General features: G+C 36.2%; 1 protein-coding gene across 5 annotated transcripts in view; it reads right to left on the minus strand.

The window, feature by feature from the left end:
* Positions 1-22,260, minus strand: part of LOC579544 (CD109 antigen) — a 66,271-nt gene that overhangs the window by 12,953 nt on the left and 31,058 nt on the right. Inside the window, exons 7-22 of one of the 5 annotated variants that reach the window (XM_030983994.1) lie at positions 21,395-21,434; positions 20,407-20,491; positions 19,362-19,449; positions 18,615-18,875; positions 17,340-17,537; positions 16,888-17,067; positions 16,210-16,272; positions 15,572-15,763; positions 15,132-15,216; positions 14,968-15,032; positions 14,074-14,202; positions 8,444-8,558; positions 3,739-3,853; positions 3,024-3,141; positions 2,300-2,413; positions 700-771 (exon numbers count right to left, since the gene is read on the minus strand). In XM_030983994.1, coding sequence (XP_030839854.1) covers positions 700-771; positions 2,300-2,413; positions 3,024-3,141; positions 3,739-3,853; positions 8,444-8,558; positions 14,074-14,202; positions 14,968-15,032; positions 15,132-15,216; positions 15,572-15,763; positions 16,210-16,272; positions 16,888-17,067; positions 17,340-17,537; positions 18,615-18,875; positions 19,362-19,449; positions 20,407-20,491; positions 21,395-21,434 — 1,920 coding nt within the window. Of the gene's footprint in view, positions 1-699; positions 772-2,299; positions 2,414-3,023; positions 3,142-3,738; positions 3,854-7,307; positions 7,420-8,085; positions 8,189-8,443; positions 8,559-10,861; positions 10,971-14,073; positions 14,203-14,967; positions 15,033-15,066; positions 15,217-15,571; positions 15,764-16,209; positions 16,273-16,887; positions 17,068-17,339; positions 17,538-18,614; positions 18,876-19,361; positions 19,450-20,406; positions 20,492-21,394; positions 21,435-22,260 lie in introns of all 5 variants that reach the window. The other 4 variants (XM_030983995.1, XM_030983997.1, XM_030983993.1 and 1 more) reach the window with 4 other exon arrangements.

Genomic DNA, 22,260 nt, shown 5'->3' on the forward strand with positions numbered 1-22,260 from the left:
AATCAAGAAAATGTATATAAATACAAATGAGTTATTCTGCCATGTTTGTCATACTGCACATTCAAATTCAATCTATGGATCATTTTTTTCCTGTATAGAATTACCGGTACAATCTATTGTATATCAATAAGTTACAATGTAGGTTGCATAGGTTTGTTGGTAAGGTGCACATACAAGTAATTCTGGTGAACTTTCGGGAAGCCATTAGCCATTTTTGTCTGGAATTCAAGACATCGAGTATAAGATATATTATGAGTGTGACTCATTCGTTGACTACATGTATATACCGACATCATGTAATAGGATCCGGCTAGACTTGCTTTGGCATTTTTTAATTACACCAACTCCTCCAGTTTACTGTCAACTACAAGACGTTCTCTCAGTCAAATGCTGCATGACGGTTATTCATGTATTTCACACTTTCCATCTTTCATCACAACAAGATTTGGAAATTATTCTTCTCTTATGAAACTCTAGAATTGCATTCGATATCATTTATAATAATTTTTGGGGAAATGAAACTTTTGAAATAAACTCTGACCCCTTTCACAAAGCCTTTTTTCAATGACAAATGACAAAAATCAGTGACAAATCTGTTGATAACCAATCAGAAGCAAGGATTTCAGTAGCTTATAACAAAAACCGTCATTTGTCACTGATGACAAGTTTTGTGAAACGCCCCCCTGATATCAAACTTACCACTGGTGTTGACATTTGCTGGTCACCTTGGATTATGTAATAGTCCAAGGATGATTGAAGCTGTACAGTGGCCTGCATACAGGAAAGAAGAAGATCATAATAATAATAATAATAATAATTACGTTTATAAGGCTCTTTATACAGGCGTTACTAAGCGCACAAGTGGTATTATAAGAGGGGTAGAAGAATCCCTGCAATCTGATTGGTCAATTACCATGTAATTATTTTTACTGGATGCACGCGATATCGGAGATCGATACCACCGATATCCTCTTTTTAAAAATAATTTTCTTTTTTTCTTTCTTTTTTTTTAATGATTTTTTGGATAATTTTTTTTTGGTGATAATTAAGGTACTTGATTTTCGTGCTTTTTGATAATTATAATCTGTTCAAAAAAAAATTTTTTTTTTTTTTAAAGTTTACAGTTTAATTTGCAATGACAATTTTTTTAATTTAATTTTTAATTTCATAAGTTAAAAATCACGCGTCCGGTAAAAAAATCATGCGTCCAGTAATAACCGGACGCATGATTTTGCCATGCATCCGGTAAATCTGAACAGATGATGCACAGGTTTAATTCGTGGGTCGGTGGAATTGTGTGCACGCGGTACCTTTGAATTTGGTCTAAACCATTCAAAGGTACCTTGTGCACACAATCCCTACCGACGCACTCAAACCTGTGCATCATTTGTATACTGTCTAACTCAGTTTAATTATATACATATATATTTATATATATATATATATATATATATATATATATATATATATATATATATATGAGTCTTTAATGTGTGCGTGTCCTAATATGAGCTTAGAAGAAACATATAATCATCAGTGATTGTACTATGAGTTTCCTTCAGGATGTGATGGTCTAACACTGATTGGAGCTGTACACTGGCCTGTATATACAAGTATAGAGTAGATTATGATTAAGGAGGGTTAGACGAAATATATCATCATCAAATTTTGATGTGAAGTTAAATTTTGAGAGAAGTCTCTTTTTTGTTTTGTTTTTTGTATGTCATTGAATGGTATGCAAAGTCAAAATCCTAATTAATAATACCAAATGGTTGATAACACATGGTATCGATTGAAGATGCTAACCTCCACAACAAAGTTTTTAATCATATCAGATATTCATGATATAGTAAAGAGCTTGTCTGAAAAACTTCATAATGGTGAAAAATGTTGAACTCTCGACCAAATGTTGCATGGTAACCATAATGAATACAGTATACCATTATGAAAAACCATATACCATTATGAATACCTTGTAACATTATGAATACAAGATACCATTATGAATACATTATACCGTTATGTTTACCATTATAAATATCTTATACCGTTATGAATATCTAACACCATTATGAATACCTTGCACCATTATGAATACCTTATACCATCGTTTGGAGCCACAGGGGCATTAACTCTGTGTTTAAAGTATATGAGCTAATGTCCATCTGGCTCCAAACACACTATATTAGTCATTTATAATGGTAGCTGTGCTTTTCTGAGAGACAAATTGTAACAGAACAAAATTTTCACTACGGAACGCATTCATAAAATGGTTTCCATACTTGTCTGAAAGACTTACACGGACATCTTGCTTGAGGTAGTTGAACACGTTGGCCTCTAAAACAAATTTCTCACCACGGATCACAGAGTATGGTAGGTTCAATGACACAAAGAAGTTCTTGAAAACAGTAGCCTGTCAAAAGAAGTCAAACAAATTATCTCTTTTTATAATTTGTAACCATATGAGGTTTTTCCTTTGAAACTTTAAAGGGTAAATTCATGCATTTTATCTACCTCACATTTCAGTGATTTTCAATAACTAGGGACTTGCTCTTTGAAAACTTATGAAAAGAAATGACAAAATAAAAGAACTGATATATACATGTATATCAAGCAAAACTAAATCAGACGATTAACAAAAAATAGTAACTGAGTTCATTCTTTGAGATTACAGTAGGTCCATAATTTCATTTTGGTATATTTATGTTAAAGATTAATTCACATCAATGCAGGAAAAGATGATTGCATTGCAGTGCATGCATGGGTGTTGCTAGAGTGGGGCCTAGTACCATTTCAAACTGTTGTCTGCAAATCTGGTCAAAAGACCTAGCTTTATCTGAGGGAAGGACTTTAAGAGCCTGTCATCAAATGTGAAAACCCAAGTATTTATTTATTTTTACTTTATGAACTAATTTCAGTAGCCTTTCTATTTATTCACTGCTTTTTTAAATCTATTTTTGTTGTTGTGGGAGGGGGGTGGTGGAAACAGTATAAGGGTTGCCCTAGAATGGATGAAAGCTTACTTTGGCAGCATTCTGTGTTACTCCAAGTCCAGCTTGAGCATCCATAGAAATAGCTGTTCCTACCCAAGATGTGATTGTATCAGGGAAGTTGGTCTGGATTGAAACATGGCCAGCAGAACTGTAAGGTGAACAAAGAAAGAGGGATAGAGGGATGGGGAGAAAAGGAGGAGGGAGGGAGGGAGAGGGAGAGAAGAGAGGAAAAGATTCACAGAGAGAGAGAGAGAGAGGCAGGTGGGTGGGAGAAAAAGATTCAGACAGAGACGGGAGAGAGAGGGAGAGAGAGAGAGAGAGAGAGAGAGAGGAGGGGAGATGTAGGAAGAGATTCAGACAGAAAGAGGGAGAGATAGAAAGACAGAGAGGCAGGCGGGAGGGATAGTTTCAGACAGATAGAGAGAGAGAGAGAGAGAGAGAGAAGAGAGGGGGAGGAATAATATGAATAACATTTTTCTAATAATATAATGGATCCAAGAATAAAATTCATCATGATTAAAATGAGTTCTACATGTACATGTATCAAACGTCCAAATATTGTTCAGCATCCAGAAAATTGCACAGCAAAATCCATCAAAATTTGTTAAATGTTACTTTTGCCAAATATGTAATTCTCTTTCAAAGGGATATAAAAGATGCATAACAATACTTCAAACATTGTACACTTTGAATGGGAAATTAAATATTCATCTTATATAGAAATAAAGTGCAACGGGAGACTTACTCTGCTTCCGTATCAACCCACAACCAAGTCTCTGGGAACTCTTTACGGATCTTTTTCTCAGGTACAACACCGGCCTCATTCTGTCTGCCGGCACCTGCATTAGGAACCATATCAGCTAGAGCAGACAAAAATAAAATCAAGTATTAAACTTGCAACTCCAAACATTGCGATAATAATAACATTATTTTTTATTATTATTTTTTTTTTGGTGGGGGGGGGGGGGGGGGGAAACATGAAGTTGAAATCTTTCTAATATGCTTATAAAAAATAATAGAATAATTGTGATTTTGGGATATATCTAGAGAACGGAGAATGGAGATACTCATTTTAATTTTGTACCAAAGCCACTGTTTATTAATTAAAAGTATTCATTTCCAGTACTGCGTTAGTTTTTTAGATTAAATGAAATGGTAATACTAGTGTGCCTTTTATAAAGTGGTAAAAAGGAATAATATCTCCTGGGAATCATATCCAGTTCTATATTTCCGACCAACTAATCTTCAGAACAATTTGTTATTTTCTCCACCGAGAGTTGTATCATATTTTTGAATGATTGCATCAAAGAATTACATATTTTTAATATGCATCAGCATGATTGCTCCCCTAAATAATATCACCTTCATGTGGCCAAGCATGCAAATACTGCATCTATCATTGATAATCATTACTACAAGGACCAAGATCTAAAACAGTCTTAACAATGATCTTCCTATGTTGTATAATTATACATGTATCTAAATCAATCAATCAATCAATTAATTAAATATGGTGTAAATAGCAGAAGTAAAGATATTGTACAAATACACAAGCAACATGCATTGATTACACAAACATGCACAAGCAGCAGATGAGTGTACAGTATGCAAGAAGAATTTGAATTAAAAAATGATTGAAGTAAAAAAAAAAAAAAAAAAAAAAAAAAAAAAAAAAAAGATAGGTAAAAATATACCTAGATATTGTACCTTCACAATATGAAAAAGAGAAATAAAAATAGATCAGAAGTTTACTGCTAACATTTTCCTCATGGTCAGAATTCAAAATTATTCTCATTAACTATAATTTCTTAACTTGTGAGGAAGAAGGGGGGGTTAGCTAATATTGCATCACTTAATGTCTGATTACTTAGCTTGTTACTCACTAAACTTTAGACTGATCTTATTTCAAATTGTTCCTTTAAAAAAGTCCTACCCAGTATTGTAAAATAGAAGTTTGTGGTTGCATGCAATTGAAAATCATCTGATTTTTAAAGATTTTTTTTCTAGAAGCTGTACACTCATCTTTTAAAAATCAAACCAAGAAGAAGAAGGAAGATAGATCAAACCATAGTTATGCAATGATGGCACAAAAAGCATTCATATGAATCATGCATTAGTATACAAATAATGAATGGTTATGAGTTCAATAGTGCGAATATGTTCATGAGTTGAAAGATTAACATTCTATTCAACGAGGCGTCAGCCGAGTTGAATAGAATTAACGTTAATCTTTCAACGAATGAACATATTTGCACTATTAAACGAATGAAAAACATTCATTATTTGTTTTATACAACATCGAAGAAGACCTAATAGAACGTTAATCAACAAATTATGCTTTACTCCTTATAAAGATAAATTAAAGTTCGAGTCAAGCCTTCTCGATTACATGCAGATTGCCTTCGCGTCAGATACACGCAGGGATACGCGCACATGCAGCAGAGAGGTACGCAGTCTGCATATAACCAAAAATGCACGGCGCATATAACCAAAAATGCACGACCGTGCAATATACCATCTATTGAATATCATGTGACCAACAATCGTCCAATCAAATGACAAGGATCTACGTAGGTGTTGCATAATATTTAATAATTAATGTGAATAAAAATGAAAGGTATTATGGATTCTCTGCAGGACATTGTTAGTGCGTTGATGAGGTTAGATGATCAAAGTGACTTCCATTGTACACAGGCTCTATGTTAAAGACGTTCAAGGTAAAAATCTGGAAAATATCTACGCATTCTTTGGGATCAACCAGCAAGGCAAACTGACCACTTGGTGAAAAAAAGACTACAAAATCTCTTTCTTTTGCAGGAGGAATGTGTCCATTGGTTATGTGCACTATGCCTGCATTCTAAATATAAAACAATAGAATAAGTCTTTAGAATCCCAGATATCCATCACCACCATTTCCACAGCATTTTATAGGAAAGGAGTTTATTCCACTTCCATTTGTCAAGTTGTAAGTTATAAAAGCAAAAGTCATGTAGAAGAACGAAATGAGTTAGAAATTAGTTCTTTATTAATGGGCTAGTCCAAAGTCCAACAAGTTTTCTGTTTTTCTGTGTCCTATCAGTGACCATTTTCTATAGAATTTAAGATATGATAAACACTGGAACTATCGTTTCCCTTGATATTTGGTTGATTCCAGTTCCATGTATACTTGGCTATCAACTTCATTTGATAATAAAATATGGTAAAATTTTGATGTGGTTGGTTATGTGTGGAGCAAAATACCTCATTCACAATACTTCAAGCTGTTTTCTTAAATTGTAATACTGAATATTTTGTTAATCTACATGTAAAGAAAGCTAGATGGGCAATCACTCTATGCAAAGCGCTGTAGCTATCCGGCTATCAACAGGTGGTATACCATGAAGCACTAGAAACAACACAGGTGCCAAGACGAATAATCTACTATGATAAAACATGACAAATTAATATTGTGTACACTTTAACACTGGTGTTACAGAAGGCTATAAGACAGTTCAGCCTTCCTGTGTAGATAAATAAAAAATGAGTGGATGAAAGAGATGAGATGCTACAAAACTATCTGTGAATAAGGTGAACGAAAATGTTAATCCACCAAACAAGACAATAATACAGGTGTAATTGATAGAGATGTTTCCACACGACAGAAAACACAAGATTAATATACACAAGTAGGAGACAGGTGCTGAAAATTAACTGACTGCCTTCCCCATCACGTCAGATGAATCGTTCAGTAACGGCGCGCTCAGATACGATGCGGTAAACCAAGACAAAAGAAACCACTGCAGCATTATTATGCATAAACAGCACGTATTCACTGAGCTGTGTGTTATGAGATACAGGCATTTGACCTGATTCATCTTTCCGTCATCATTTTTTTTAAACGTCTCTGTTTTGCTGCTACATATCTGAACAAAGCCTTAGGAAAGATTAAAATGAGATAGAGTTTGAAAGTAGGTTAGTGTTTAATCCTCTTGTATTTTGATTGTCTGAAACTCAGTCCACAGCCACATGGTTTGAACCTTGACAAGAAGTTTGGCAAATATTTATCTCTCGTTCAAGCCAGATGTAAGCGAGAAGGACAGAACTAGAACGATGAAAATGATGCCAAGTAGAAACACCATAACACTTAGAGCTGAAGGAATTCATATGTGTGTCTTCAAGATAAAGGTATAGATTGTTACTAATTGAAGAGGGCTACCAGAATGATATATATATGTATACATGCATGTATGATTTCCTAGTGATGTAACTGATTGCTACTTTCTATCTGAAAGAAGAAACGTTCAGTGAGTCGGTGTGAACACCGAGACATTCTACCTTCTTCGGCGGGTGCGGGCAATGCTTCTTCCATAATATAGTCGTCATAATACCAGACAGGCTCTTCTTCATACACCAAATTCCCATCCGTTATGTAAATGATGCCTGCGTTCTGGAAACAAATAGGCATAGAATGGATTGGGTGCTGGTTACATGAAGCGACCATGGAGATGTTACACCAAGAACTTTTTTTGTTTGCGTCTCTCCCCTGAAAACTGCTGTTTTCCGGACAGAAGGGCTCGAATGTCATTTTTATGAGAAAGGCAGAGAGGCATACAAGTAAGGATGAACGACAGTCCTTCCATTTCAGCATGAAAGTTGGGCGATGCATGCATTCTGGAAGATCCTATATACACATGTATGGTATCTTTGGCACACCATCTTACCAATGTACATTCTCAAAGCTCATCTATCCCTGAAAACAAATAATTTATGTTAGTTTCCTTTCCATTACAAGCCTACAAAGCTTTCTTTCATTCTACCCATGATAATGAAAAACGTGACATTGAAGATTAAAAGATCAGTGATCAATTTTTGGTGAACAGCAGATATTCAACAGTGAGGGCTACAGATATCTAAATACCTACAAAGAAGAATTAGGAATTAAAGAAGAAAAAACATGTTAACATTGACAAAAATTGGAGGCCACTGCACCAAAGCAACATTAAACAAAAACGAACAGCTGGCAGGATGTTTGTGAGTATATATTAAACCCATCACATTATACGATACACGAATGAGCTTTAGTGAACGTTGAAATAATTCTATGTTGAGTTACCTTTCTCTAGAGCAGGACGAATTTCAAGAGCTCCATCAAAGTACCAAATTTGCTCTTCTTGATATACAAAATTGCCATCAGATATATAAATGATGCCTGCATTCTGCAAGTAAGGATAAAACCCCTCAAACTGTAAGAATCCTCTCTGAATCACATCATCTGATGAACGTCTGGAAGACTACCCCCTTATAGGGGTCATTGACCCCCACTGAAAATTGTTAACCATCGCTGATTAAGGAGTTAATATTGATGCTCAATGTTTATATGCATGGTTAATCATTCCAAATGAAGCTCTGCCAAGCTATAAATGCAAACAAATTATGTTACAAATGCAACGCAAGATGCTGAATACAATTACCTCTTGCACCACCGAACCCGGCGCCAGCCGCTGCGACAGGGAAAAATTCTTGTCTGAACCAAGGTTCTTCTACATAGACAACATTTCCATCTGTTATATAAATGATGCCTGCATTCTGGAAATACATAGGGATAAAACCGAAGATGTTAACCCATTGCCTACAGAGATTGGGTGGTTCCTATACAACCCTAGAGGAATGAGAGAATCTAGGAGTCAATGAGTTAAGAAAGTAATAAACCTGAATCATCTGATGACATCGTAGCAAGACACGGTCCATCCTGTCACTGAAAAATTGCTGCTTATACGACAGAAAGGCACATGTGCCACTTTGAAAGAATGAGAGAAAAAAATTGCCATTAGTCGACAGGTGCCGTGTGCTTTAGAGTCTTTGAAAAGACTGCAAAGATGAAGATTAAGTGCTTGTAAATGAGCATTGTGCGATCTTCAGTGTCCACACGCAATGCAACATTGACACAGGAAAAATGGACAATGGTTGTCACCTTAAAGATGACACAAGAACGTTACTATACCATGACAAATGAATTGCGACTTGAAAAAAATCAACACATTCATGCACAACTCCGACAGTATAATGTTTTAAAAAATACCAGTACATGTAGCTGATAAGCAGTCAATAATGCACATTTTGGAGTTAATTATATAGATCTGCACGGTTCTATAAAGCGATATGTGTTTACCACATTGAATACGTTCACAATGATTACATTAACATTGGACATGTTTACCTTTAAAAGCAACACCAAATGCTGCAGGATCAGCATAAAATTCAAATATATAGTCGGGTGGACTATACATTTTTCCATCTGTTATGAAGACAATACCTGCATTCTGGAGAGAGAAATTTATCATTGGGTATAATTCAAGATAAATTTTCCATATTAGGCTCTTTTTTTTCCTCTCTTCAATACATTTGAATAATGGCCCCTTTCTGAGGAGAAAGATGGAAAATAAGATGAATAAAAAGAAACCAAAAATTTAACTTTGAAGAGATGAATATGTCAATCTACCAAGGAACAATATAATGAAACAAGAATTGATAGACGTGAGGTGATTTTCAAAGACTATCAACAAAAGATAACACCGAACACAAATTCAATGAAGTCGCATGTACATGTACATAAAGATCACAATGAAATCAACAATGTGTAAATTGCCTGAATGATGAAAATGCATGTAGAATGAGACATAATGGGGAGACATCAGCTAGTCTCTCCGTCCTCACCTACATGTACAACCCGACTCTGATGGACCCAAGTTGAAAACTGAGTCAAGTCTTTTAGATGATGGAGTGAAAAGTCAGTCCCGAGATGTCAATAACAGTATCTAGGGGGCGTTTCACAGAACTTGTCACCAGTGACAAATGACAGTTTTTGTTATAAGCTACTGAAATCCTTGCTTCTGATTGGTTATCAGCAGATTTGTCATTGATTTTTGTCACTTGTCATTGAAAAAAGGCTTTGTGAAACTCGGGTCCCTGGTCAATACGCACATGGCCGAGGAACATACATGACAATGTATAGAAGTACTGAGGTGAAGGTAAAACATATTTGGGCTTAAAATCATGATTGTGATATGATGAAGCGCCTGCCTGATACGGTATGGAAGAATTGTTTTTTCTGAATGGTGTAAAAGGCTCAGACAAAGATGAAGACTAGTCCTGGGTGGAGAATATTCATTACCTTTAGATTTACGTAGAATATTTGGTGCAAAACCAGCTGCACTTTGTCTTTGTGGATGATAATAACTGTGCTGATAATCCAATGCTGGACATAAAGTTCCATCTGATATATAAATGATGCCTGCATTCTACGAATAGATTAGGATTGAAAATCACTGGTTAGTGCAAAGTCCTGGCAATCATCTCACAATTTACCAAATGACTTGTTTATTTGTGCATAAAAGTTGCTCTCTCGGCAGAAAGGATCAATTGCCAAACCTGCAAAAAAGGAGTTTATTTATTTAAGTACTTGAAGAGAACCTTTTCAAAAAACCTTTTTTTATAGCTGACAGATCAAAGAGCTCATGCATTACAAGAGGAGCAGGATAAAGGTTTGCAATCAATTGCAAATTGGTGATAGCCAATCAAAATCATTGCTGCACATTGTTAACAGACTTATAGCCAATCAAAATCATTAATTCAAGTTTGCAATTGATTGCAAACCTTTGTGTTACGGGGCCCAGGATGTAATGTACATGGATGTAGTAAGTTTTACCTTAAGTTGAGCCAGTTACCAAGGAGGTTATTTGTGCAAAGCCACTAGGTGTAAACCGCCACAAGTTTAAGAAAAGGTGCATGATAAAACTAATATAAAAATGTAGAATAGAAGACATAGATGAGTGTTTGGGATTAGAAAATGACTAAATGAGGGGTCAAGTATAAACACTGCATACAGTTACCTTGGGCTACACCACCGTCAAATTGTGCAAATGCAACAATGTCATATTCCCAAAAAGGTTCTTCCACATAGACCACATTGCCATCTGTTATGTAAATGATGCCTGCATTCTGCGAGTTTATGAGGCAACATATAAATGGAAATATTGATATCGGTGTGAATTTCATAGTCAGTGAAACAGATGTCAGCCAGTTGTGAGAAATAATGGGGAAAAAAAACACATCAATGATCTTCAAAGGTGGTCACTGAACTTGGTCACTCTGATAGTAAGGAAACAAAGCTGCAATGTTGCAAAAATGTGCCAAATAATACACAACTATAAAGATAAAAATAAAAACTAGATGGAATTTTGACTGCGCGCAGTCAAAAATGATGCCTCCGCCATAGAGCAACTTTACAAACCAAAACGGAAGCAATTTTTAAAATTCAAGTTTGATTGTAATCCATCTGTCGGTTTTAATAATAATGCATTCACAAGCTATTTATAGTCATACATAATGAGCCCCATGACCTTTGACCTGATGACCCTAAAATCTAATCAGTTAATTGGCTCTGCAAGATACATATATACATGTCTTGAGTTTGATAGTAATCTGTCTATTGGTTCTCATTATAATGCGATCACAAGCTATTTGTGCATACATAATGAGCCCTGTGACCTTTGACCTCGTGACCCCAAAATATAATCAGTTATTTGGCTCTGTTAGATACATACATGACCCAAGTTTGGCAGGAATCCATTGACCGGTTCTTGAGATAACGCGATCACGAGCTATTTTTGTAGACATAATGAGCCCTGTGACCTTCGACCTCGTGACCCCAAAATCTAATCAGTCCATTGGCTCTGTTAGATACATACATGACCCAAGTTTGGCACGAATCCATCAATCGGTTCTTGAGATAACGCGATCACAAGCTATTTTTGTATACATAATGAGCCCTGTGACCTTTGACCTCCGACCTCATGACCCCAAAATCTAATCAGTTCATTGGCTCTGTTAGATACATATATGACCCAAGTTTGGCAGGAATCCATTGATCGGTTCTTGAGATATTGCGATCACAAGCTATTTTTGAATACATAATGAGCCCTGTGACCTTTGACCTTCAACCTCGTGACCCCAAAATCTAATCAGTTCATTGGCTCTGCAAGATACATACATGATCCAAGTTTAGAGAGAATCCATCAATTGGTTCTTGAGATAACGCGATCACGAGAACGGGACGTACGGACGGACGGACGTACGGACGTACGGACGGACGGACAACCAGAAAACATAATGCCTCCGGCTACTTTGTAGCGGAGGCATAATAAGTATTAGATTGTTAACATCATGACATCCACATAAATGGTGATGCGTAGTAAAATAAATATTTCCATTCAATTCTTAATTATTTTTACCATCACATACAGCTTCATCAGCCGTGAAAAATACTGAGTAGTAAGAGTCATATTAATGGTTTGTATTTCCATCTGTTACATACAAAAATCCCTACTTTCCTCTAAGTAAAATGTATGAAAACAGGTTGAGGAAACTTGTATTTGGGTAACACCTAGAGTCATATGTCACCTCATGTAGCTTGAAGCTTTCAGCTTGGCTAAAAACACAAAATAATGAGATTCTTTCATTGCTACTGCAGGTATAAAAGCATATTATAAATCCAGTCATCATCATCATCCTTCTCCTCATCATCCTCATCCTCCTCATCCTCTTCCTCCTCATCCGTAAGTTGAAAGTACATGACACTCGGCACATATTGACAAACATTGTTGCAACGATGACACCGAGGGAACGAAACCTCCTGTCTGACTAATCAAAAATGCTGTTGGACTTGAAAGGGAGGGGGGGGGGGTATCATTTAGAGTATTTATCAAGTAATACATGAGGTATCCGAGTCGGCACACCTAATTGCAGGAAAGGACAAAAACAAACCCTTTATTAGTCTTAGCACATTAGTACCGGCATGAGGATTCCACCGTTCATTTGGCCAGTCCACGGATAGCACATGTCCCAAATGACCCTGAATATCCACATTTTTATATAATCATTCCTACAGCGATGGAGGTGCTACATAAAATAGCCTTTGTTTCCCTTTTCAAAGAATACCTGTGTATCATGGAGTGCACTGATTGTACATAAATGAATAATGATTACATAACTTCCATGGGCACGTATCCAGTATTTTGTCTCCGTGTATTTCACAATTTGGTCTGCAATGACCTTTATCTGCTCATGCTCAGACTGCACCTATGAGCTGGCTCGTTGGCTCCTCCTGTCATGATGAAGCTGGTTTATGGCCACTCACAAGTAGCCTTTGTCAAACAAGGGTCTGTTCTGGAAGACTAGCAATGAACGGAAGGGTTTATATCGAGTCATTGTATCATGATCACGAGAAACGCAATTGGAACCTGTCCAGGTTTCTGTACCAGTCAATAACTATTGCAATGTACAATACCCTTTCCATGCTTTTGCAGGAAATAAACGATTTCCTTCACTTACAAGTAACTTCAAGTCATCAAACGTCAAAGACTTCTCATCACAATGATAGCCCCCAGAATTTAAAATTCAAAGTCAATTATATTCAAAGTGAAAAGAAGAATCTTCAAGACCTGACCAGGGACAATCATTGTAACAATCACATGGCTAATATGTTCTGCTTGTACCAGATATACATGTAATGGAAAATAAAAGTCAGCACATTATAAAATCCAATCTTCATATTACAGTGGAGTATAAGTTGAACACTGACGTTCCAACATCCTACATCCAATCTGGTTGCTGGTGCCAAAAAAAATAAAAATTCAATGTTTAAATGAAGATTATAGCCTTCCAAGCACATATTGTGCATCTAACACAAGAACCAACACTGAAGCTGAAGTAGCCTGTGTTGCTGTGGAAGGATAATTGTTGACATGTATGTGGAAATAAACAACGATATGCATACTGGTCTCTCTAAACGAGATGACTGCATCGGTAATATAGGGAATTCCTGCCTTCTACTGGCCTCCAATTAAACAAATCACACACAAAAAAGGAATATAATAATCTTTAACCACAATCGGTACATAATCTTTCATTTTGCAACATCTGATTAAATCTCTGATGTAAAAATGGCAAAAGCAATCGAAAAATATGGCCACCGTCAATCACCTAAATGTAATGTCATTTCTTTAAAATTAAAAAAAAAATTGAATTGAAATATGGAACCTACCTTCAGGATACTTCCTGCGTTGTTGCCGTTGGTGGGATATGGGAAGAAGCAGAATGCAAAGTCAAAGAAAGGATTGAAGCCCCCTGAACCATCTGCCGTCGTATCAAATCGCCCCACTGACTCCAAGACCTAATAAAATACAAGCGGAATTATATCATTCCAAGAATCATTTTCACTTTCATTATTAGTTTGATATCAATTCAATCATTACTTCCTCCTTAAAACATCAGACACTAGAACCAAAGATATACAACTAACAACTAAATTATTCATTCTCTGATCAGTATGTGAAAAATTGATTTATTCCCATTTTTGGTCCTTGAGAACGTGCCAAATTATAGCTCACATGTGAAAGTAGTATGTGAAAGCATTCGACAAACGCCTTTATACAACCAATCCACCTTTCATTCTTGAGTGAAGATTAACACAAAAACATCAAATTTTAGGGGGTAGTAAATTATTCAGTTGTTAACTGTACCCTCCCTATCACACTAGATGTTGATAAAAACAATACAAATATAGTAATTTATAAAGAGAAACAAATTGCAGTGTGTACTTCTTTAATAATAATTATAGGCATTTCTATAGCTAAAAATTCTATTCCGAGGCGCATTAATTATTACCCCGGCTTTAGCCTAGCTGCCATTACGGCGCTCTAGCATTTCAAGGAATTAATTCCTGCCAGGTACCCATTTACAACACCTGGGTTGAGTGTGGCAGATGAAGATTTATGCCTTGCCAAAGGACATTAGTGCCGTATCGGGGATCGAACCGAAACCTTTGAATTGCAAGTCAAGTGCATAAACCACTCAGCCACAACACTTCTACATCTTTGACAATCAAGGCAGGAGCTAGGATTCCTACAAAGGATTCCTACTACATCTAAGAGGTTACCTGGTTATGAGTAATATCATTGCCATCAGTCAGGAGTAAGACACTCTTATCAATGGCTAGTACTCCTACAAAGGATTCCTACTACATCTAAGTAGTTACCTGGTTATGAGTAATGTCATTGCCATCAGCCTGGAGTAAGACACTCTTATCAATGGCTAGTACTCCTACAAAGGCTCCAGGCGTGGTGTCTACATCAAAGCTTACGCTGGTCCCGGGCTCTGCTTCTATCTTGCTAAAGCTGGCTGTAACCTGTAAAACAAACAAACACAATTACCAATCCTGGTCAAAATCTGCTCATGTTTTACCCCACTTTTTTGTTTTTTGACATTTAACAAATAAAACTGTCGCTGACCAGTATATTTGATTGCCCAGCAAAGAGTAATTGATTACATGTTCATGTTTGAGGATGTTAAGAGACACAGGAGCTAGGAGGAAAGTTATTAATATTCTTTTTTGAATTGATGAAATACATGTAATACTCAGCTTTCGTGTCCTAAAATTGCAAGTATATATCTAATTGGTTGACAAAAAATACAACATTGGATCTGAAACACTGATAAAATCCAGTTCTAGCTGGTTCAAAGCAGTTCAAACAAGTTCTCACCGGGTTAGCAAAGACCACATTGACCACAAACTCCAGACTGTCAAGGACCACTTCTCCGGCATCAGTCAGGAAGTATACAATGAGTTTGCTCTTGGGGGACATGTCAGCTGTGATCTGTTTAGTGATGACGTACTCTGTCCCTGTAACACCAGAAATGGTCTCGGATTCCAAGATGTTTCCTCGAGATACGATCTATTTCAACATTCCCACAAAGAAAGACAAAAATAAATATTGTATTTGAGTGCATTGCAGGGTAACCTATTGGTATCTCATATTATTATGTTAATGTTCTTTGGAAATTTTCATTGTAATTCATGTTCATTTCAGTTTTTAACTGCCAGACACAAAGATCTTTATAAAATCCATTTATCTATCTATCTACATGTACATGTACATCTATCATTATCTGTCAACCTTCAATAGCAAAACAAAAAATTGTTTCTACAACGTCAAGTTCTCACAACAAAGTCAATTTGCTTCTCTATTTTGTTACACAAACTGCACGGAACTTAGGGGTAGATACTTGGTGTTTGATAAATTTGGTGGACTATAAAGGTAAGACAAGTTTAATGAGCCTCTCATTTTTAAACAAACATTGCATATGGCCTCTGATGTTGAAGGATACTTGTGTATCTTACCTGATAGGTGAACTTTCCTGGAGCCATGGTAGACTGCACTGTGAAGGATGCTGTTGAACCAATCTAAACAACACATATCAATAATAATATTATTAATAATAATAACAACAACAGTAACAGCAGTAATGATAATAATACTACTACCACCACTACTACTAATAGTAACAATATAATTAATAATAATAATGATAATGAAAATGAAAATGATAATTGCAATATTGATAACAACATTTATACTGTGCACAGATCAAACCAAAGGGATACTCAATATGTCTACAAAGTACAGGGATCACTGTTACTTTATTGCTTTTAGAGAAATATACTTGAATATTATACTGTGAAGTGGTAGAACAGCTGTTTTCTTAATAAAAATCCTAGTCTTATGACTGTTTTTTTAAAAAGCAAAGCCATCAAATATAATCTGAATTAGTAGTGATCTGATCAACTGCTCTGAGGCTTATTTTGTAAAAACGTTATTCATGTAGGGTGAGGGTTACGGTTCACATTCGGTTTTTACTTTAGATATAGGGCAAAGTATAGCTTTGGATCCAGGGTTGAAGTTAATCATTTGTTAGTGTAGGAAATTGATGCAGAGCAACTGTTGCACGAGCAAGTGTTTTACGACCGAAATAGTGGCTGAAATGAAATAGCAAATGAAGATGAATATGGTTGGCTTACCATCAGTGCCTCTGCATTGTCTGGACTAACTTGGATGTAAGTATTGCTATCAGAAGCAGCCTTGTCCAGATACTTGGTTTCAGCAGTGATGTATGTGCCAGCAGGGAGAGGCACTGCAATGCCATTGCGAGAATACCCAGGAAAGGTGAACCTTTTAGGGATGACTCCTTTGTATTCAGCCTGTGGACAGAACGAATCAGAATACAGCAGGATTGATAATAGTAGTGATTTACATAGTGCTTAATATTACTGTCTGTAGCATGTACAGCGGCTATTCTGAGTACACTAGAACTGGTATGCCTTTAATCACCGGTGAGTTGAAGGATCTCAGTAAGCACCCTACTGGCTCTCTGCACATGATAAAAAGGTTCAGAATTCAGTTTGGCGAGATTCAGAGCCTAAGACACGGTTACGAGTTACCAGGGTTGGAAGAATAACTATAGTCACTATACCGAAAGTTGAATGGAGAAGTCACTACTGCGTGATGCTATGAAAGCCTCCGCAACACCTGTCTGTGGTTCTATGGTGATTCTCTGTAGATTCCAAGATGCATTATCTCCATAGCACCTTTCTCTGCAGTCCCTCAGTTCAACGCCCCTCAAACGTTCCTCTTCTGTCAAAGGAGTGCCGTCCTGATGGCTCACAATAAGCTGAAATATAACAGGGTGAAAAAGTGACATGCTATCATATATTTTTTTAAAGCAATGGTAAATGCATTCATCGACTCTGGATAATTTTACTGTAGTTTATTTATGTTTGTATAATTATTTATGTTTTTACGCAATGTACAATTCTGCAATTCAGCCATCTGGCTGCAAATGAATTTTCAATAAAACCATTACCATTACTCACTTGAATTTGCCAATTCACCAATAAAAAGTAGCTTGAAAATAGAATATTAGATTTACCACCTGTAATTCTTTTTAAAAATTTCACAAGTCTAGAAGTTATTTCAACAATCAATTGTTTGTTTTGGGAGCACCATTTTAAAACAAATTCTATGAAAAAATGACATTCCTTGTTAGCAACGAATGAACTTATATTTTCAGGGATACTTTTAAGCTTTTAATGGACAAACCTCTCTCTTTTCTCATTTTCTTTTTGGATTTTTGCACAGACCTACACCTTTTAAAATCTGATATTTCTCTTATCTATTCTTTCATTTCTCTGCTGATTTATCAAAGTAACTGGATGATAGGATGGAGATCCCCTTTGAACATGGATTACAATGTGATTTACTTTTATGAATGTAAAGCTTCCTGGGAGAAATTTCAATCGTTTTAAACATATTTTTGGCTTACACCCAGTAAATGAAGATTGCGTGCTTGATCCGTAATTGAAAACAAGTCAGAAAAAATCTTTGAACCTGCCATCTACTGCTTGCCGGGCAACCAGGCCATCACTGGTCCATGGCACAGTCACGATGAACTAGAAACAAATACCCATTAAGCTCTCCTGATTCATTCTGACTCATTAAAGGCCATCTGTACTAGTTCGGCCAGAAGGGATTAGACCACCCAGCAAGGTCACTGACAGGTGGCTATCTCATCAACTCAGCTCTCAATTAACATGGGAAATAGAGGATCATGGGGGACCAATGGTCACCGATAAGGCATTGTTTTCTATATAGAGGGAGCAAGTAGCTACAAGTAGGACAGTGGGGCTTTCATTAGTCCGCCATAAAGACAATCACTTATATAAATGTATTAATGCTTCCTGTGACTTACATAGACATGATATGGAAGTCCTGGCTTGTAGTTAGATCGACTAATAGAGTCCTGGAACACTATTTTGATAGGGAAGGAATGATAGGAGAGGGCGGCTTCATCAGCTTGCTGTGTAATGCCTGTCAGAGTCTCCGTCATGTTGGCTGTGAACACCAGCTGCTCATTATTATACCAAGTTGGATTGTGATTGTACGTTTGCCTCTTCAATCCAAGAAGCTCAGTTGAGGTGAAGTTTGTTTCCGCTTTGCCATTGTTATCCACCTGACGTATGGGAGAAAAGATAGAAGATGGTGGGAACTCTTATCATCATTATCATTATTATATTATTACCATCATCATCATCATCAATATCATCATCATCACCTTCATCATCGTCATTATCATCATTATTATTATTATTATTATAATCATCTTCATCATCATGGATCATCATCATTGATTATCAATGTTGTCATTATCTCTTTCAATATCGTTATCATTTATCATTATCATCATCATCATCATCATCATCATTAACAATAAGTATTTGGCATCACCTGTGCCTAGGAGGGGGGGGGGGAGAGCAAACGTAATGGCTATGACCCTCAGGTCTCACCTTCCACTATAACTGATCAGGATGATCAGGCCAATGTACACCACTCCACCAAGTGTCCAGAGTTTCCTCCTATTCAAATCATGAAGTGTGTTTGTTGTGTATAGGAATTGAATTGAATTGAATTATCATGTCATCATTTCAATTACTCTTACCTGTATACGTTTATGAATTTCTCTGTTGTAGTACCTTAGCTTAGCACCAAGTGACACAGTACCTTCCACAGGCTTCCCAAATGTGTATCTGTAACAGAGTTGTAAAAATTTCTTTATTATTCAAGAAGATATCAAATTATCAGATACATTGTTCCATTCCAGCTGCAATCATTGGCAATCACAATAAAACATAGTAAATAATGCTTAATGATAAAGTTGATTCTGGTCATGCGATTGCATTGTGAAAGCAATGAAGTGAAATCTATCAAAAAAGTTGATCATGTGGCATATACATGTAAGTATCGGTGTGTAATGCAAGGTTCTGGAGTATTAAAAATTATACAGAATTTGGCCCAGTCTTGGAAAAGTAACAAGCCCTGTACACAGAAAGATGCATATGGGACTACACAATCATGTGGGATAAAAATTGGGCCTCCTTTTTAAGCTGTTACTTGTCATATTTACAATATAAAGGCATTTAAAGAGCCATGCTTTTCAGGGAACAATTTTTCTCTGATGTTCTTCCACACTTGCATAATAACAATGAAAACACTCACAACATATTTTTCACCTCTCCCCAGAACTCAACCTTCTCTTTAAGTAGCAACATAGTTCAAATGATCCTTAGCATTAACATTGGTAAGTCATTCTATTGAATAACAGCATTCACAAAAAGAAAAACCTGATATGTCCCCTTCAAAGAACTGTTTACGCTTGATGTGTTTCATAAAGTCTATGTTTTTTGGTGGTGTATGTGTTTTGGGGCTTTTCTTTTATTATTGTCAAACTGAATAACCTATGTGAAACTAGAGAATAGTCTGAAAGCACAGACCCTATTGGACACTTCAACACAAATCCATAAAGCTTTTACACCTGGCTAAACTCTGTCAGACTCTGGATATAACAGGAGCAGCTGCTATGGTACAGAGTCTACATAGTGCAGTAGACTGTGTGGTCTACATAGTCTTACAATGCAGACACACTGTTAAGCGTAACGACTGTCCAGAATCTGTGATGCAGACTAGATATAGAAGTCAATACTTACTTGGCGGTGACAGTGACTTGCACCTGGTCATGTGATGCATCCATCCATGGAGGCACTGTTATGATCACCTCAAACTTGGGAAGTACTGATATGGATAAATACAGAGAGAGAGAGAGAGAGAGAGAGGGGGGGGGGGGGAAAGGAAAAGAGACAGAAAGGGAAAGAGACAGAAAGAGAAAGAGAGAGAGATTGAGAGAGATAAACATAAATTTATTGAGACAACATTTGCAACACAGCTCCAGATACATGAACTTTACTTTAAAAAGTGAGATAGATTTTACAAGAATTTGTGTGAAAATATCATAATTTAAAATAAGATTTTAAACGCTGTACATTGTCCCAACAGAAAGCACATACAATTTGTATCTTTTTAAAACATACTACATAATATTTGTTGTTTTAATTCAAATCTTTTTTCTTTTTTCGTAAGCATATCATGTACATGTACAAATTAATAAATTCATTCAATTAAATTATTTTAAATTGATTATATGAAGTTGTACATGTACCTGCAAATGATTTTTGTGATTTGTTGTTTTGTTGTTGTTGCTGAATGCATCATTGTATACAACATTTTTTTTATGATGTTCACACTGAGAATGTGCATGTATAACACTAAATCTACCAATACTTAACATACCAGTATTCAATTGGTTTTATATAAATAATGGAAAAATTCCCAAAACAGATTTTTTTGATGACGTCACACTTCACCACTCTATAATCCCTCCTGGCCACACTAGTGCAGAGGGGCTTTAAATGACCTGAGCCTTTGGCAGATGAACCCCAGGGTGATTATTTTTGTGGCATATAAAGAGGTTAAAATAAAATGTATGATCTAGGGCCCCCATCTTATAAAGAGTTGTGATTGTCCGCCAATCACTCGCAAGTTTGCATCTCCTATCGCTTTATGAACATAGTTGTGATTAATATCAACTCTTTATAAGACGGGGCCCTAATCAAATGATTTATGGGGTTTTTGACTTACCATATTCATCAATCTTGATGGTGTATTCCTTGATTTGACCCTGAAAATTGTAAAGAATAAATTTGGAAATGAAAATAGACATAGCAATAAAACCATATTGTATTTCCAATAAAAAAAGAGAAATTGCATGCTACTAGTACAGCATGCAGACAATTGCTTAAGCTCATAATCCTCTAAAATCATCTGATAATCTTTCTGCTCTGTAGTTAGAATTAAAAGATTTACAAGTATATATCATCAAGTAAACTAGCAAATTATCAAATGACCAAAACAATAATTACTGACAGGCAACAGAGTGATATGGTAAGTATAGAAAGAGAGAGAGAGAGAGAGAGAGAGAGAGAGAGTTGTAGGAATAGTCCGTACATCTTCACTAAATACATCATCTTTACAATGTACCTTGCACATTCAAAATCAAAGCAAGAGAGAGAGAGAGAGATAGAGAGATTTTTTTTTGTAAGAGACACAGATTTTACTTGTCGGCTCATAACAGTTTGACCATGTAACCTCTACATCACAGTGCGATCTCGTTCAACTAGGAGATCACACAATATTAGTCTTGAAATTATTAAAAATATTGATACTGGTTAACAAAGATTTCTTCAAATATTCATTCCTTCTGATAAACACTTACAGACTGGAACTCTTTGCCACCATCCAATTTAACATTCAAGAGAGAGTGTGTGTGTATTATATGAGAGAGATGGGATAGGAACAGAGATAAGTATGGACAGAGAGAAATAGAGAGGAGACAGAGGAAGGAAGAGACAGAGGAGAGAGATGGAAAGAAAGAGAGGAGAGAGGGGGAAAGAGAGCAGAGAGCAGAGAAATACAGAGAGAGAGAGAGAGAGAGAGAGAGATGGATA

The sequence above is a fragment of the Strongylocentrotus purpuratus genome, unplaced genomic scaffold (genome assembly GCF_000002235.5).
Source record: "Strongylocentrotus purpuratus isolate Spur 01 unplaced genomic scaffold, Spur_5.0 spur5_scaffold_14, whole genome shotgun sequence".
In the NCBI taxonomy this organism is placed as follows: domain Eukaryota; kingdom Metazoa; phylum Echinodermata; class Echinoidea; order Camarodonta; family Strongylocentrotidae; genus Strongylocentrotus; species Strongylocentrotus purpuratus.